The following is a 17165-nucleotide window of genomic DNA, read 5'->3' as shown; positions in this document are numbered from 1 at the left end:
TTGTTTTGCATGCACACGTATAAAAATTGCGGTTTTTATCCAACAGAATCATAGGTTTGAATGTTGTTTTAGACTTGTATATATATATAAATATATACATATATAATTCGTCTCAAATTTAGCCCAACAATGTTAGATCTTCAAATTTACGTTAACAAATTTTTATTCTTCCCTCAGCGGGATTGGAATCCTTGCGTCTTTGACATCGTGGCAACACTGCCTGCACCGTGTCTAGCGCCCTAGACCACTCGACCACCTAAGCTACATTAAAATATAGCTTTCGGTGTTCGATGTAATGCCTTTCCTCGTCGGCTTTATCTAGGGTTGTAACACAGTACATGATGTATAGTGGCAAGTAGATGGTGTACCATTCAAATCATCTATTTTTGTCTTCCGTAAAGGATGAATAATATTAATTACCATGCCGCCACATCAAATTTTAATTTTATTATACACGTCTAAACATGGGACAACTTTATGACAGATATTCTCCATCGGAGAACACATGGTTATACAGCGCCAATAGATATTAGAAGATGTGCTATGAGTGCCAACACCATATATATATATAATTCGTCTCAAATTTAGCCTAACAATGTTAGATCTTCAAATTTGCGTTGCATCGTTGCAACAATCCTTTACGGCAGGCAAAAATAGCTGATCTGTTTCTAAAGCTCGTACAAATAAATTATCTATTTTCCTACAATGTACGAATATTGTTTATTTATTTTACTGGGAACATAAGGTATTTCATTGCAATGAATGTAATAGATAACCATAACATAAAAGAAGTATTGCCCAGACTTTTTTTTAGAAAGTGTTAATTGCAACTGTAAATGAGTACCAACACTCAACATGACGACTTTGTAGAAATATAGCTGTTGGGTATAGCATAACTTTGAAGAACGGCAACATTATAACCACTAATCAGGATTTAATTGTAAAACACATAACCTTATATACTACATCAAATGCGTTGGATGTCAGGAATGGCGGCAGAAACCAAGCGGACATTAAACCCATTAGTCAAAGAAAACTTACAATGCAATGGCGAAAAACGAAAGACGACAAAAAACTAGCAAGTCCACAAAACACCATAAAAGGCTGAGCAACACGAACCTCACTTCCAAAAAGTGAAAAGATATCTGGTTCTCTGAAAGGAAAAGCAGATCCTGGTCCTTTAGTGGCACCCGTCATGACTTACATTTGAAAACTGGCCGTTAGATTCGGTTGAGAGCAATACTTTCCAACAACAAAACTGAATTTAATTTTCTCTTTTTGTTTCCATTTTATAATTTTAATGCGTCCGAATCACTTTTCTAGATTTACCTTCAGACTGATATCTTTCGGATAGTGTAACAGTGGTTCGATTCCGCCAGTGTACTTTATCCGAAGGATGAAGATTCCTAGTGTTTTATATCCATCAACAAAAATGCACTAGGTTTTTTAATCCTGGTCTAGTGTAAAATATCCAAAACTCGCCTAAAGATTCTGAAAAGGGTTTTCTTAAAGGGGAAATATATAAACAAAAAATAGGGCTTGGTACTTTTTGGGGTGTTTTGAAGTGACTAAAACTTGCATAGGTGATTAATGTAAAAAATGGACCCAAAACACTAGTGTTGCTTATTCAAGGAATGTTTGATTCCGCCAGTGTACTTTATTCGAGGGATGAAAATTCCTAGTGTTTTATATCCACAAACAAAAACGCTGGATTGATTCACATGAATTAAACTGGTTCCCTGAAAATTATTATTTTAACCAATTAATTTATGTAAACATAAACATAAACAACGGTTCTCACACTATTTACATACACACTGTGTCTAAACTAACCCGGCAAAAAATGTGTGGACTCGACGGTATCTAATATCCGGCACGGTGACGGAACATCAATAGACAGAGAAAAGGTAGTTTTCTGTTTATTTATTTGTTATTTTTATGATATCGAAGAACATATAAACATATATAACTATTTCCTACAGTGAGATGTAATATTTTCTACAACCGTTCTAGATTAACGGAGAAATAAGTCAAAATGCACGTCAACATGACGAATTGAGTGAACCTTGCCTCGAATTTGTTTAATTTCTCCTTAAATTGTTCACATGGTACGGAAAGAAAGGTACGGAAAGAAAGATATTGACATGGAGATTGCAAAACTAGTCACTTTGGGCACCTCAATACTTGTATTTCTGCGTATGGAACGAAAGAAATGGGTCATGTCAAAATGGAAGCATCCGGTTTTGTCAATGTGTACAACCCGGTTTTGTCCTAGATTTCACAAGGCAAAACCCGGTTTTGTCAAAGAAAAAAAAGGCATAATCGCATAATATAATTGAACTTCAGCAATTAAAAGGAGTTTGGTGGCTGGTTGGAAAACGATTTCTTACAGAGGACAACTTATTATTTATTTGAATCTGTAAACACTTAAATTCCTACTTTATTGGAACAAAAATAGTTATAATTTTGCTTTGCATTTAAAAAAAAACTCTAACTTCGAAATAGATAGAAATGAAAGTTAAACCGCAAATTGGGGTTTAAGCTGTCTATACGTTTTTTTTTTTTTTATATATGTATAATGTAAATTTTAGTGTTTAAACTTAAAATTAGAGTTTATGGTCTTAAAAATTGAAGAACGCACATTTGATATGTGATTTTCTTGCACAACAGGATGGCTATCTTTATAAGTAATCCAATCTACATAGGGGTGTAATATTTTCTATGATCGTTTAAAATAAATCTTCTTAAGGCTAAATGTTCATTTTTTTAAATGGCATGATAATCAGACAAATGTATATATGCTTGCAGAATCGCCATAGAAAATGAATGTTTATGGTGAGAAAAGGATTACAATACTTATGCATTAAAAGTCAAATCCATCTATCCCTAATTGTTACTATAATACTAAGTATAAATTAGTATAATAGTCTCAGGCCATCGAGAAAATGCAATAGTGATTATTTTATTAATAGTTATATAAATAAACGGTTCTGTTATATTTCCATTGTGGCATGACTATCGTACATTGACGTTGGTCAATATATTATTGACAATATATATATAGGGACGGATTCAGGTTTTTTCAAAGTGGGCGTAATTCAAACAGCTTACATACTGCAGAGCGTATAGCAAAGCGAACAATGTTTTGGACGAATTAAGCTAAAAAAAATAGTAAAAAAAGATTTTATATTTTTTGGGCCATCAAAGGTGGGGGTGGGGGCGTGTGACCTATATGCCGCCTGGATTCGCCACTGATGTTATATAACTCAATCGTATACCAACTTAAAATTTTATAAGAAATAAGAAAGCAGGAACACCCGCGAAATTAGATGTATGTGAGTAGGATTATCATGTTTATTCTAAAGATTCACATTGATATTTTGGAATTGTCGGAATGCGAGACCAAGGGATGCAAATTCGTGGCTTGAACTATTTGTATGAAGCTTCATATGTCAGAAGTTAGAAGGCCTGGCTGCAACATACCTCGCACACAGATCTTTTATGTAACGATGTTTCTATCTGTCATATGTCCATTGCCCTTGACCTCATTTTCATGGTTCAGCGAATTCCTATTGAAATGAATAGCTGATAATGGTTGATATCTATGATCAAGGTTAACATTTCGTGTTCAAGTCCGTATCTCTAATACCATAAGTAATAGGTCAACTATATTTGCTCGTATGGCGCATATGACTATTTAAGTGACCTTGAACTTATTTTCTTGATTTATTGGTAAATGTTCAGTTTTTTTTATTTGGTTGGTTTTAATGATTGTAATGTGTTCATGTCCGTCTGGCAGGTTTCAGCAGACCTTGACTTTTTTATGGTTCCATGAACAATGTTAATTTTATGAGATACTTTTATTAAATTATTTATCTTACAGATTTTCAAAATAAATTCGATAACGATCATTCCAGCAGTGCGTACAGTCACTCTTGTATAAATAATACGTAGTATTTATTTTTGTTGAAAAAAAACGCAACTGAAGTTGTTTTGCCATGTCAGATTAGTTTATCTCGTTCGTGTAAGCCCTAATTATAAATTGTTAGACTTTTTTTTTAATTCAAGAACGGTGCAATCTTGTTTGGAATTCTTGGTTGGTTTTAGCTCACCTGACCTCAAGGGAAAAGTGAGCTTTTTTCATCACTTGGCCCCCGTCGTCCGTCGTCTTCCGTTAATTTTTTACATAATCTTCTCCTCTGAAATTACTGGGCTACAATACATTTAACAAACCTTATCCATAATCTTATGTCGGGTTTAAAAGGTCTAACGAACTTATGCTTAACTGTTTTCATCATCATTGGGGTATCTAGTTTAAAAAGTTTTTAATGACCCCGCTTGTCAACAAAGATGGCCGACATGGCTTAAAATAGAACATAGGGGGATGCAAGTTTTGACTATTATTTGAAAACAGCTATAGATAAAGAAAATTTAACAGGGGCAGATATGTTCATAATGTTGAGTTCTACCTTTTGTCCATACACATCAAAACTCTCACACGAATTCTTATGGAAGTTAATGTCCTTTCTGTTTCAGGGTACCAGTGTTAAAGTTGCTTTTCATAAAATAAACAAAACCGGGTTCAATACATAGACAAAACCGGGTCATTGTGTAGTAAACAACACTGACAAAACCGGGTGCTTCCATTTTGACATGACCTATTTCTTTCGTTCCATATGCAGAAATACAAGGATTGAGGTGCTCAAAATGACTAGTTTTGCAATCTCCATGTCAATATCTTTCTTTCTGTGCCTTTGTTTCCGTACCATGTGAACAATTTAAGGAGGAATTAAACAAATTCGAGGCAAGGTTCACTCAATTCGTCATTTTGATGTGCATTTTTACTTATTTCTCCGTTAATCTAGAACGGTTGTAGAAAATATTACATCTCACAAAAGAAAATAGTTATATATCATAATGTATAAATATTCTTCGATATCATGACAATAACAAATAAATAAACAGAAAACTACCTTTTCTCTGTCTATTGATGTTCCGTCACTGTGCCGGATATTAGATCCATCGAGTCCAAACATTTTTTGCCGGGGTAGTTTAGACACAGTGATACAATAGTCTCTATAATAGTTTGCCGGAATAAACACACGGTTGAATGAAAGAACGCTTACAATAGCGACTATCAGAAAGACATGAGAAAAATGGTTTATTACAATGAACAAATTGTGTGACAATAAAACCTGTTGAAACTCACGCTGTATCTAGTATGGAATTGTACTTTATATTTACTTCACTTAGTACAATGTAGCTCGACAAATAATTTTCGTCATCCTCTGGCGTAATCCGTGTAAAAACATTATAATATTCAAAATCAAATAAAAATGATAACAGGGATAAATGGTTAAAAGTGACGTTTACTTAATATTCTGTTCATAAAATCGCAGTCACATATAAAACGAAATTACTAAAACAAGAAACAGAATGAATCGAAATGAAATAATTTCTCATCTTAAGGATGTTTGCTACTCTGTTTCAAAATAACAAGCTTTTTAAAAGACTGTTATAAATTGATAGTATATAAATAAAGGAACTAAAAAAGCAGAAACAAATTAAGGGTCCGTGTGCTTGTTTTCGAGATATAAGCCATTGAAAATTTGGCGGGAAATAATTCTCTCTAGACTTTTCATACATTTAACATTGGCACCCTTTTTCTTTAAAAGAATATGAAAAAATAACAAGGATTTTATAGCATTTTCAAATATGGCTATTAAAACTATATGTAATAAAATTATGAAAAGAAAAAACGGGGTTAGCGGGCAAAATTTTTATTGGCACTAACATGGATAAAACTAGAGGATTCCGAATATCTGACAAAAAGTCAAAAACAAGAGTAGCGAACATCCTTAAATCTGAAATGGTATTTTCTCCACATTTTTACTCAAATAAGAAACGAAATTATTTCGTTTCGTTCTTAAAATAATTCTGCTTGTCGTGTTCTTGTCTTTAAAAAATACTTACGCCTTCTAGAAAATTTTATGGAATTCTCGACTGTCATAGGAAACCAGTAGTATATATGTTTGATAAAAGGAGGACATTTTGTCTTGCAGCAGGACACCTGCTTCATAAATTTTGGAGTTCAGAACACACAACTTTTCCAGATAACCAGGAGTTTTGTCGTGTAAGATTTTATATGCTAGAGTTAGTTAATGATATGAAATTCTGTCTCGGAAACTTAACCAATTTAATCTGTCAAAAAGTTCTCTCGATTGTGTAAAGAAAGGGGCATCTAAAAGTATTCTTGCTGCTCTTTTTTTGGCGTTTTATTAATCTCTGGAGGCATTTTTCATTACAATTACCCCATACTGTGCAACAGTAGTCCAATATTGGTAGAATATAAGAATTATAAAATAAAATTTTACTTTTATTGTCTAAGTATTTCTTGATTTTTGCAACAACAAAAAAACAACCTTGAGCTAATTGTTTTAGAAATTTGATTAATTTGCTCTTTCCAAGTAAGGTGATGATCTATTTTTATTCCTAATACCTTTTGTGTATTCACCATTTGAATAATTTTATTATCTATACTTACATTTATTTGCTTGTCCAATATATTTTTCCTCTGGGTAGTATCTATTATCATACTTGTGGTTTTTGCTGGATTTATTAACATGTTGTTCTTATTACACCAAATATTCACTAAACAGAGATCATTATTTAAATTATTTTCGATAGAATGAATACTATTACCAGCACAGTGTAATGTTGTGTCATCAGCATACATGTCAATTTTACAGTCAATATTTTCTAATGGTAAATCATTTATAAACAAAATAAACAATAAAGAACCCAAAATTGACCCTTGAGGCACTCCAAATTTTACAGCCTCAGAGTTGGACATTATATGTCCAACACAAACCCTCTGTGTTCTTAAAGAAAGAAAAGATTCAAACCATCAAAGTGAAAAATTTGAGATCTTATAGCATCTCAATTTTTGACAGAGCATATTATGATCCACCATATAAAAAGCTTTCTTTAGATCTAAAAATACACAGCTAATTAGATTACCATTATCGTGTAGTAATCGTGTAAGTATGAATATAAATGAAAAGCAACATGTTTCTCAAAAAAGTTTAGAGAGCGTGGACAATATGGAAATTGGTCGGTCATTTTCTGATGTTTTTTGAATTTTTTAAAGAAGGAAAAGACCCTTCAATTATGCTGAGGTTTATTAAATATGTAATACATGGAGCCATTATTTCTGATGACAACTTAAAAAAATACGGCCCAATATTATCAAGTCCTTTAGCTTTTGATATATCAAATCTATGAAGCAAAGATTTTGTTTCCTCAAGTTTGATAAAAAGGATTTTAAATTAACATGGCTTGGGACTTTTGATTGCACATAATTGTTAAGTTTTTCAAAATTGTTATCCATGTTGTTAAAATTAGTTGACGTATTTCCAATTTGTGAGAAAAACGTATTAAGTTTATTTATTTTTTCTTAGATATTATACACTACTTCATTTCAAATGTCATAGCAGATGGGAAATGCTTTTGTTGTTTAGGATTTAGATTTTTAAAAACTTTCTATATTTCTCTGGGTTCTTTTTTCTTTTCTTCTATCATTTATTGAAAGTAATTCAGTTCTGATTTTTCTATTAGTGTCTTGCATTTACTTTTCTCCAAAATCTTAAATGTATCCAGTCCCCCCTTTTATGATATAGATTTCTGTTTTTCTGCGCTTCTTTAATTTCATCTGTAAGCCATTCGGGATTATGTGAATATTTTATTCTTTTAGTTTCAAGAGGTGCATATGTTTGTTAATCACAACAAGAAGGAGTGCATACCACATTTCTGTTACAGCTTCTATAAGAAATTACCATATTTAAATATGTATGAAAAGTTACAGTTACTATGAATATTTTGATAAAAATAAAATATGTAACGTGTTAGTTTAGACCATTTAGCCATGTTGCAAAACATTCGGATAACCATATTTCATATAAAGGTAAAAATAACTGTTTTGTTATACATGTGTATTTCTTTTTTTAGAATATGGGATTTCCTACGAATATTTAATGAGACCGATACACAAACTACATGAAATACAAATACATGTGTTCACCTGCGTAGTATTTGAGAAGATGATGATAATCTTTGTCACCATTCATATAAATGTGTAATCGTCGAAGTTCCAAGGAATGACTTCAAACGCAGCATGTTGGATTATATGCTGTGTATTCATTTCTTTTTGTAAGTAATTCTATTATTGCATACACAGAATATTTAAACTTAGATTTAAACAGGTAAGTTACAAGTGTATATGTGTTAGTAAAGCTTATTAAAAAGTCAATAAAGAGTTAGTAGTCCCAAGTGTCAGGTCCTCGAAGTTGGAAAGGACTGAGGGAAGGCGGGGGTATTGAAAGGATACGCCTGAATCCCCACCTGACCACTATTTCCAACCCCATCAGTAATATTGAGTCGGTAAGCAAGTATTCTATATTTATAATTTACCAGAGAAGTAACTTTCTCTCTCCTGTTCCTCTTATACTAATACAACACTTTTGTTTCCTTATCTATTATCACCCTTTTCCTCTTTATTAACTAGTTTATTCGCACCAAGAGTCATTTTTATGGTTAGCAGAGAGGTTCGCAGATATTACTGATCAAAGTGAGTGAGTAATCCACCTTCTAGTTTCGCGGTTTCTTCATGGGACAAAAAGGAAATTAATTCATTCTCTGTTCTAGAGATCATGATAACACTCCGTGATTATAACTTTTTTTTAATATTGTTTTTTTCTTTCGTCGTTTTTCGATTTTGCTATGGAGTTGTCAGTTTCTCTTCGACTTATGAGTTTTAATGTCCCCTTGGTATCTTCCGTATATTTTTTCAAACATCAGGAAGTTTTATTCAAATATTTACATAAAATAACAAAGAAAATGTATTCACGCTTTGTACATCAAAACAATTTTGACTAGCTTTATTGTATTGGTTGTGTAATGCAGGAGTAGGTGTGATAATACTAAGCATCATAAAAGAGCCATTTAAGAGAACAAAGTCGGTAATTAACACAATAGTTGTACTCGGAATATTTAAATGTTTCACAGCAATTGTGCCAAAAGATTCCTCTAGTCCTGATTATATATACTACTTGTCTAGTACTTATTGTATATATACCTAGTGTACTTGATATTAAGGATATATGGTTTGCAGTGTTTGGGGGACATGAAAAAAACCTAATACATTGACTGAATTTAACTCTCTTAAATTAATTTCTTAAGCATTAAGGTTGAAATAAATATTTTCGATGCTGCAATAACACAACAGTTTATAATGTTTGGGGTTTTTTTTCTACTGTCAGTCGCTATTCGGTTTTTGTGATAAATCAACTACTTTTTTTTAAATACATGTACAAAAATCCGACGTAGAAAAGAGAGTGTTCTCTTTTCATGCAACGTTCATAGTTAACATTATTTTTTTTGAAAATCACATAGTTCTAATACTGATTTCATTATCATTGTGTAGGTCTTACTTCTTTTACTGGAAATGAAGAGCCGGAGTTGTCGTTACAGGAAATGCTCACACGACTAATTGAGATGAATAAACCCGTTGTTAATGACGACAGACAAAATAAATACTGCAGCTACATAATGCGATTGTTGTCTTATTTTAGCGGCGAAAGATGTATGGTTGCTGGAAGTACTCAGGAGCAGACACGGTTAAGAATCAGACAAGATGAAGGGGATTTCGACTACCTCATAATTTCGGCAATATCTATTCCTGTTAGTGCTCTAGAGTACAGGGAAGATCTTCCTTGTTTTGTCCACATAAATGGACTTCAATTGGTTGATCAACTTCCGACTGTTCAACTGATTGATGGTCGTTATCTACCAAGTAATTTACTTAGTGAAATAAGACCTGAAGCTTTTAAGCATATAAGAGATTTTCACAAACTACTCTCAAATTTTGGAAGAACACGTGGTCGCGACAGTTTGCACGTGGCACTAGATCATAATATAAAGCCAGGAAAAACGTTAGTTTCGTACAGTGATGTTGATTGTCCAGCTTTAAATATGAAACACGTTAAAAGTAATAAGAAATTAATATCTGAGAAGTTAAAACAAAGTATTGATGAGCAAATATTTGAAGGAAAAGATTATATGATGTCTGACCTAAAAAAAGGAGCTAATTTAATAAAAGCTTTTACGGATGCTGACATCAAAACAGATTCAGTAGGGTCTATATTTTTACAAACGTTTGGCTCTATTATTGGTGCTCTTTCTTGTGAAACTGCTAAAAATACTAGCTGTCAAAACACAACAGATACTTGTCCAAATGAGAAATTCTATCGAAAAAACAAACAATCTATGTATATGAAGCCAAACTCCAACAATATTAATGACAATATCAATGGAGAGGAGATCGACAAAGGCGATGTTATACTAAAATATAAATCAAAATCAAGCAAAGATTTTATACCAGCATTCCCGCTTGCTGGGAGGCCAAGATTTCTTGATGAGTGGAAACAACGTAAACGCGTCTGGCCACCAGAACATGTAGTGGATGATATTTACAATAGCGAGTTCTTTGTTGTTGCAAAACCGTCCTTGACAAAACGAGAGAGAAAGAAAGATTTTTGTTTGGCATACAACAACGGTGAAATAAAGCTGGCGAGAGCAATGACCGGTGTTCAAAAGAAGGTTGTTCTCATTCTCAAAGCTATCAAAAAGAGTTTATTGCAAGATTATTCTGAAATATTAACTACGTTTCATTGGAAAACAGCAGTTTATTGGAACTCAGAAACTATCAATTCGTTGTTACTGGTGGATACAGAAGACAACGTATTAAAATTGTTGATAAAAGTTCTAGACTACATGGTCAATTGTTTGCGAAGTAGAGAACTGCAACACTTCTTTATTCCAAGCAATCTTTTTGCGGGGATGAATGAAAACACTTCTATTGAAATTGCGAACAAAGTTACGGAAATTCGGGAAAATCCGATCAAAGCTTTGAATTTGTTTTTCGCTGGACAGACATTTGATGAAGTAAAATATGAAAAAATTCCTGCAGAAAAAGTAGCAGAATTCCGGAAAGCATATAATGATCCAAGCGAAAGTTCAAAAATTGATATCATCATTGCCATCCTAAAGAGATTTTCGAGTGAAAATAAGGAAAAGATAAGGGCGGCATTGCATGACGTGCTCACAGATGCACTTCCATTTTTCATCGAAGAAATGGCAAGAGGACGAGATAAGAGTCAAGTAAATTCAGCTTTAGAACAGTTGATATTGTCAAATCAAATTCGCAAAGAAAGTTTTATTGACATGGTAGTAAACCATTTAATAGATAAAGTTAGGGAAAATGAAGTAAACGATAAAAACATTGTTCAGATTTTCTTGACTCTAATTTTTCAAAAAGTATTAAATCAATAAATATATGTGACTTGTCCTTTAATATGACGTCATCATCCTGTATATATAAATGTCACAAAAAGTCAACAGTTGTGTCTCTTAAGTTTTTCTTGTGGGTATAAGGGTAGATAGTTATATCAACGATTTAGACTCAAATTTATAGAGCATAAATAACGCCCAATAAGAACAAAAAGGCATATACATATATCCAGATAACAACAAATACAATGTTTTTTTTTTTTTTTTTTTAATAATCTTAAATCACCAGTAAATACATTTACAATCATCACAGAAAACAAGTTAAGATGAACATAACAGATTACACGCATCCTTAGCTTTGTGTTCCTTTATAATCGCATCGTGTTTGCCTCGAATACAGAAGGCAGTGGGTTCGATCCCAGGCTTCTTCAAACTAAAGACTTTAAGATGTGTTCTTGTTAAATTTTTTTTCAGAAAACATTGGCATTTTTAAAATAGTAGAAAAAGCAAAAACTGTTCTGATAAAATTCAGCATACTGTGTCTAAGTAGGTGGATGTGTCTGCCTTCAGACTTTTACATTGTGAGCCAGCAGCCTATGTTAATTTATTATATCTCATTAGCATTTTATCACTCTGAATGCGCGTGGGATATTTGACGCTGGAGATTAAAAGGTCAGCAATGAATCGATCAATCTTATTGAATGAGTTTCATTTTTCGCTGCTTATACCAAAGTTTTATACTCAACTCAACTCAAATCTTTATTTTCATAATACCAAAACTATAGCTTGTGACAAAACAAACAAAAACAACGTTAATATACAATATTTAGGTAAATTGTTCAAGTCTCCTACCTTCAGTTCTATTGACTGTTTTTAAATAAACTGTTATCACCGAGATATGTGTCGCCTTTTTTTAGTCCCCTACCGACGAAGTCGAAGGAGACTTTAGGTTTGCACTCCGTCTGTCTGTCTGCCTGTCTGTCGGTCGGTCGGTCTGTCCATCCGTCAGTCCGGCAAATCAGTTTTCCACACTTTTTTTCTTCGTGCTTGAAGATATTGATTTGATATTTGGTGTATTGTATTATCATGACAAGTTACAGATCAAGTTCAAAGATTGTTCCGGTCTGGTGATTTTATGCAGAATTATGGTCCTTGGACTTAAAAAAATCACTTAAATAATCAGTTTTCCACACTTTTTTTCGTCATAATTTGAAGATATTGACTTGATATTTGTTATATAGTTTACACCATGACAAGTTATAGATCAAGTTAGCATTTTGTACAAGTACAATGAATTTTTAACCGGTAGGGGACTTTGTATTGCCATGCGATACTCTCAGAATGCTTGTTAATTTTGATAATGCAAATGTTGAAACTGAAATAGCAATACTTTAACATGTAAGTTATGCAAATATTCAAAGTCGATGAACTATGACTGAAGGTACATGACTAAACAATTTCCATGGAAATGAGATGTGCCAATACTAATACAACTGCATAACAAATACCATTGACCTACCGCGTGTAGTTCACCATAAACTAGACCTAATCACAAACTAATAAATTGTTGACGACCCGCCGACGCCGGAAACAGCATACCTATGTCTCGCTTTTTGACTTCGTCAAGGCGACACAAAACGGAACCAAACTTATTTACCTGAATAAATAATCTAGGAATGGTGATATATGTCATTTTATTTACATCACCATCTGAGTTAGAACTCGATAGAACATCGATAATTTAATTTAATTATTCACACGATTTCGTTGGAATTTGGAAGGGCGCGTAACTAAGAGACGAGCAGAGAAGCGATATAACTTATATTTTCATACATCTAACATTAGCACCTTTTTTCTTTCAAAAACTATGAAAAAATTACAAGGATTTTATAGATTTTCAAAAATGGCTTTTAAGCTACATGTAAAATTAAGAAAAGAAAAGTCTGATAACAAGTCAATTTGTTTAAATACACACATTGTAAAAAATAAAAACAATAATTCATAAATTGCATGCGTCCGAAGCGTTTTTCTGAATATACCTTCATCAGGAACGCTCAAAATCGAATATTATTTTTTAAAGCCAAGGATGTATAAGAACCAAAACAGTTGCTTAGGTAAATGACCCAAAAGGGCCTAAAATACTAGCCAATTCCATCAAAGGTCAACTTTGCCTGTAAGAATGGATTAAAGGAACATTGCCATACTAAAACAAAAGATTAACAATAGGGAACGAGATAGTGTTTATTTTCTCCAAAAATATAGTATAAGAATTGTTTTACATTGTCATTTCGGGGCCTTTTATAGCCGACTGTGCGGTATGGGCTTTGCTCATTGTTGAAGGCCGTACGTTGACCTATAGTTGTTAATTTCTGTGTCATTTGGTCTCTTGTGGAGAGTTGTCTCATTGACAATCATACCACATCTTCTTTTTTATATATAATGTGGTCTAGATAAGCAATAGGGGGGTTGTGTTCATATAAACTAGTTATTTGGACCATGTGTTGTTCCTTTTTATTTGTCGAGTGTTGGTATTCTGATGTACTTCTCAGTATATTTTTTTGATTCTTGTTGTCCTTTGTATGTTTCATTTGTTATACATAAACTACAGTTGTGTGTGAATTTTGCAGAATGTTGTTTTTTATTTACTAGTATGCTTTAATTATTGAGATTTTTTCTTATCTGTATTTCTACAATGTTTCATAGTTTTAGAGGCCATTAAGTAATTTTACAATATTTTAAGATGTTTGTGTCATAGATATAGGAAGATGTGGTATGAGTGCTAATGAGACAACTCTCCATCCAAGTCATGTTTGTTTTGATAGTGTTTGTTCGTACATGTACACCTCACATTCATTACATATACAGTGACAATAATACCACAGACACCATCTTTCCTTTTCCAATTCTAAATATATTTTCATAGACGAGAGTTTAAAATCCCAATACTAATTGAGTTGGTAAACTTTCAAACTTGTCAAAATATACATGGCTTTAGGTTTTAATAGACTTGGTACACTGAAATGTAACGTTAAAAAAGGGAAGCGAAAGATACCAAAGGGACATTGAAACTCACAAGTTGAAAACAAACTGACAACGTCATAGCCAAACAAGAAAAAGACAAACAGACAAACAACGGTACACAAAACACAACATAGAAAACCAAAAACTGAGCAACACGAACCCCACCAAAAACTCGGGTTGATCTCAGTTGCTCCGGAAGGGTAAGCAGATCCTGTATCACATGTGGCACCCGTAGTGTTGCATATGTAAGTACAAACCCGGTTAACTTTATAACAAGATTTAGTATGTACTCAAACTATGTATTATCTACTAGTTTATAAACAAAGCAGCAACACATTTTATTTTAATGTTATTTTAGATACAGTTAATGGTCCCTTGACACTTCATTTAAATAGGCTCATAAAATTTTCCCTACATATATTTTAACATGGTCTGAAAAATTGCATGCAATTTGCAAATTTTCTTCGTTACCATTGTTTAGACATCTGACCTTTGAGATATTGACTTCATCTCCTCCAAACTTGGTGAGGAAGTCTCCATTTTCGGATAAAATATGAACGACATTACAGTGATAGTCTGTAGTTATAATTACTAACCCAGTAGATGCTGTCACTATGTCACAAGGGTTAAATTTTTCCATATCATGCCCATTATACGTCCATTTCACATGACCGTCTTCATTTAATGCAACGACCCTGCCTACATAGAATCTATGATCTATAACACAAATATCACCATTTTTGTTGATTGTAATTTTATCAGGGAAAGAAAATATTTTTTCATTGTTTTTGTCTAGTTCAAATGTCTTAATATGTGTTTTTTCTTCGTTCAAAACTAAGAGACCACCTTGTTCGCCATCATGAAAACCAGAGAATCCAACAAAAATATTTCCACTGTCACAGGCATGAATGCCTCGAACTTTTTTTGACTCAATGGATGAAAAGGTTTCTATTTCACTGTTTTTTGTAATACACTTTATCTCCGAGCTTTGATCCATTGAAAATAGTATAATGCCATCTTTTGTTATTGTCAAGTCAAAAACATCATCCGAAATTTCTTTTTCATTTGAAATGATACATTTGGAATCACTGAAAGAGACATTTCCTAGAAAATATACACCTAGCTTGTTCTTCTTAAATACCATAATAGTGTTATTTCCATGTTTACCTTTAATTCCAGAAACATTAATATCTTCAATTTGATATTTACGTTTGATATAAAGTTCTGGTAGTTTAATCAAAGATCCAAAGTCGATGCAATGAGAAGATGGAGTTTTGAAAACGAATTTTTGTTTTGGTCCGTGTACATTATTTTCAAGTGCAATCTTTTTGTCTATTTGTCCAATAGTTGTTAGAATGGACATTGCTTTGTGTGATTTGAAAGTTTCCTGGATCTCGTTCTTTTGATGTTTAAGACTTTGTTCATACTCGCGTACTTTTTGCTGTTTCATAGATAAAACTGTATTTTCATTTTTTCGGAAATCCTCTAGATCTTTCAAAAGACGTTTTGCGTCATGTGTTGCTTGCACTTTTATTTCACTTTCTCTCTGCTCTATTTTTTGTCTGACGTCATCGTAGTTTCTGGATATTTCTTCCTCTTCCTTACTTATCATTGCGATGATTCCAGGAAGTGTTTGCAAATCCTCCTCAATTTCTCTATGCATATTTTTCAATCTTTGTTGTTGATCTTTGTAAATAATTTCAAGCTCAATCAGGTTGTGACCACAATGTTCAAGAATACACGAAGGGCAAATTGCCTTTTTACACTCTTTGCAAAAGTGATAACATTTTCTATTTGCATGCTCTATGCATACAATTTTTTGTAGATCCACCTCCCGGATCCAGTCTATCGTATGAATAGTTCCGAGTGTTTGTATATCGAGAATACGATGTTGATTTGAATCTTTGATTCTTGAATGTTTTCCGGTCTTGCAATTTTCACAGAGAGTAAGGTCACAGTTTAAACATTTCCATCGTACACCTCCTCTTCTGTTCCGACTGGTATCACAAAATTGACAATCAACAAGTTGTTGAGCCATTTCCCCTTTTACAAAAGTTAAAAATCTCAGTGTGGTTTATTTCCATAGGTTAATAATAAAACCGTGATGTCGCTCCCGCATTTCTTGTTTACATGCACTGAAGAACAGTCATAAATATTATCAGTTAATATACTGTAATAAGATACATAAGGCCATGTCTATTTTTGTAATTTGTTTTGCGTCCGGTCAATATATTTTTTTCATACTGGTTTTCCATACTAGTATAAACCTAACAGCCAGCCAGTAAGAAAAAGAACACAAAAAATAAAAATCTATTCGTAATAATCTAAACATTACATACAGGTTGATATCCTTTTTTTAAATATGAAAATCATTCTTATTCAGAAAAAAAAATCTATCAACCTTCAGATCCATATAGATTATTTTTATCTTGAACAAATAAATTATTAAGAACATACATAAGTCTACAGTTCTAATCACCCTTTATAATTTCTCAATTACTAGATTTTCCATAGATTTTCATCTTTTTCTAATTTTTTTTCCGGAAATCAAACACCAACCAGCAATTTGACATAAACAAAGAAACGCACAACTTTGGCCTAAGTTGCAAATACAAAGGTGGACCGTTCGACAAAAGATTTACTTTAAAATGTTAAACTGGGTCAGTGTTGTATAATTAGATCGATATCTGTCCATTTCTTCATGTTCTAGTGTTAATTACTAACGGAGGTTAAATCACGATATTATTAGCTCCCCGGGTCCCGAAGGGCCCCATGTGAGCTTATGCCATCACTTGGTG

General features: G+C 32.8%; 2 protein-coding genes across 5 annotated transcripts in view; one reads left to right on the top strand and one right to left on the bottom strand.

Moving 5' to 3' along the window:
* The window catches only part of LOC127721229 (uncharacterized), a 104009-nt gene extending 87511 nt beyond the window's left edge, over nt 1-16498 (bottom strand). Inside the window, exon 1 of the mRNA XM_052227939.1 lies at nt 15214-16498. Coding sequence (XP_052083899.1) covers nt 15214-16405 — 1192 coding nt within the window. The 5' untranslated portion in view covers nt 16406-16498. The remainder of the gene's footprint in view (nt 1-15213) is intronic.
* On the top strand, nt 8019-11410 carry LOC127702091 (uncharacterized). 4 transcript variants are annotated; one of them, XM_052206141.1, is made up of 2 exons: nt 8019-8208; nt 9630-11410. In XM_052206141.1, the coding sequence occupies exons 1-2, from the start codon at nt 8174-8176 to the stop codon at nt 11386-11388; spliced, it is 1794 nt and encodes a 597-aa protein (XP_052062101.1). In that variant the 5' UTR covers nt 8019-8173; the 3' UTR covers nt 11389-11410. The 4 variants fall into 4 exon arrangements, with proteins under 4 accessions (XP_052062101.1, XP_052062071.1, XP_052062090.1 ...); XM_052206111.1 differs by having other exon boundaries at nt 9482-11410; XM_052206130.1 differs by lacking the exon at nt 8019-8208 and adding an exon at nt 8243-8261 and having other exon boundaries at nt 9482-11410.
* Nucleotides 16499-17165: the final 667 nt, after the last annotated feature.

Source organism: Mytilus californianus, unplaced genomic scaffold, assembly GCF_021869535.1.
Source record: "Mytilus californianus isolate M0D057914Y unplaced genomic scaffold, xbMytCali1.0.p SCAF_1, whole genome shotgun sequence".
NCBI classification, from domain to species: Eukaryota; Metazoa; Mollusca; class Bivalvia; order Mytilida; family Mytilidae; genus Mytilus; species Mytilus californianus.
Note: the sequence above shows the minus strand (reverse complement) of the source record. Positions and strands in the feature narration are given on the sequence as shown.

Coding starts and splice junctions, on each gene's coding strand:
- LOC127702091 (XM_052206111.1), top strand. CDS start 8,157: ATGACTTCAAACGCAGCATGTTGGATTATATGCTGTGTATTCATTTCT. Junction 8,209..9,481: donor CTGTGTATTCATTTCTTTTT/GTAAGTAATTCT, acceptor ATCATTGTGTAG/GTCTTACTTCTTTTACTGGA.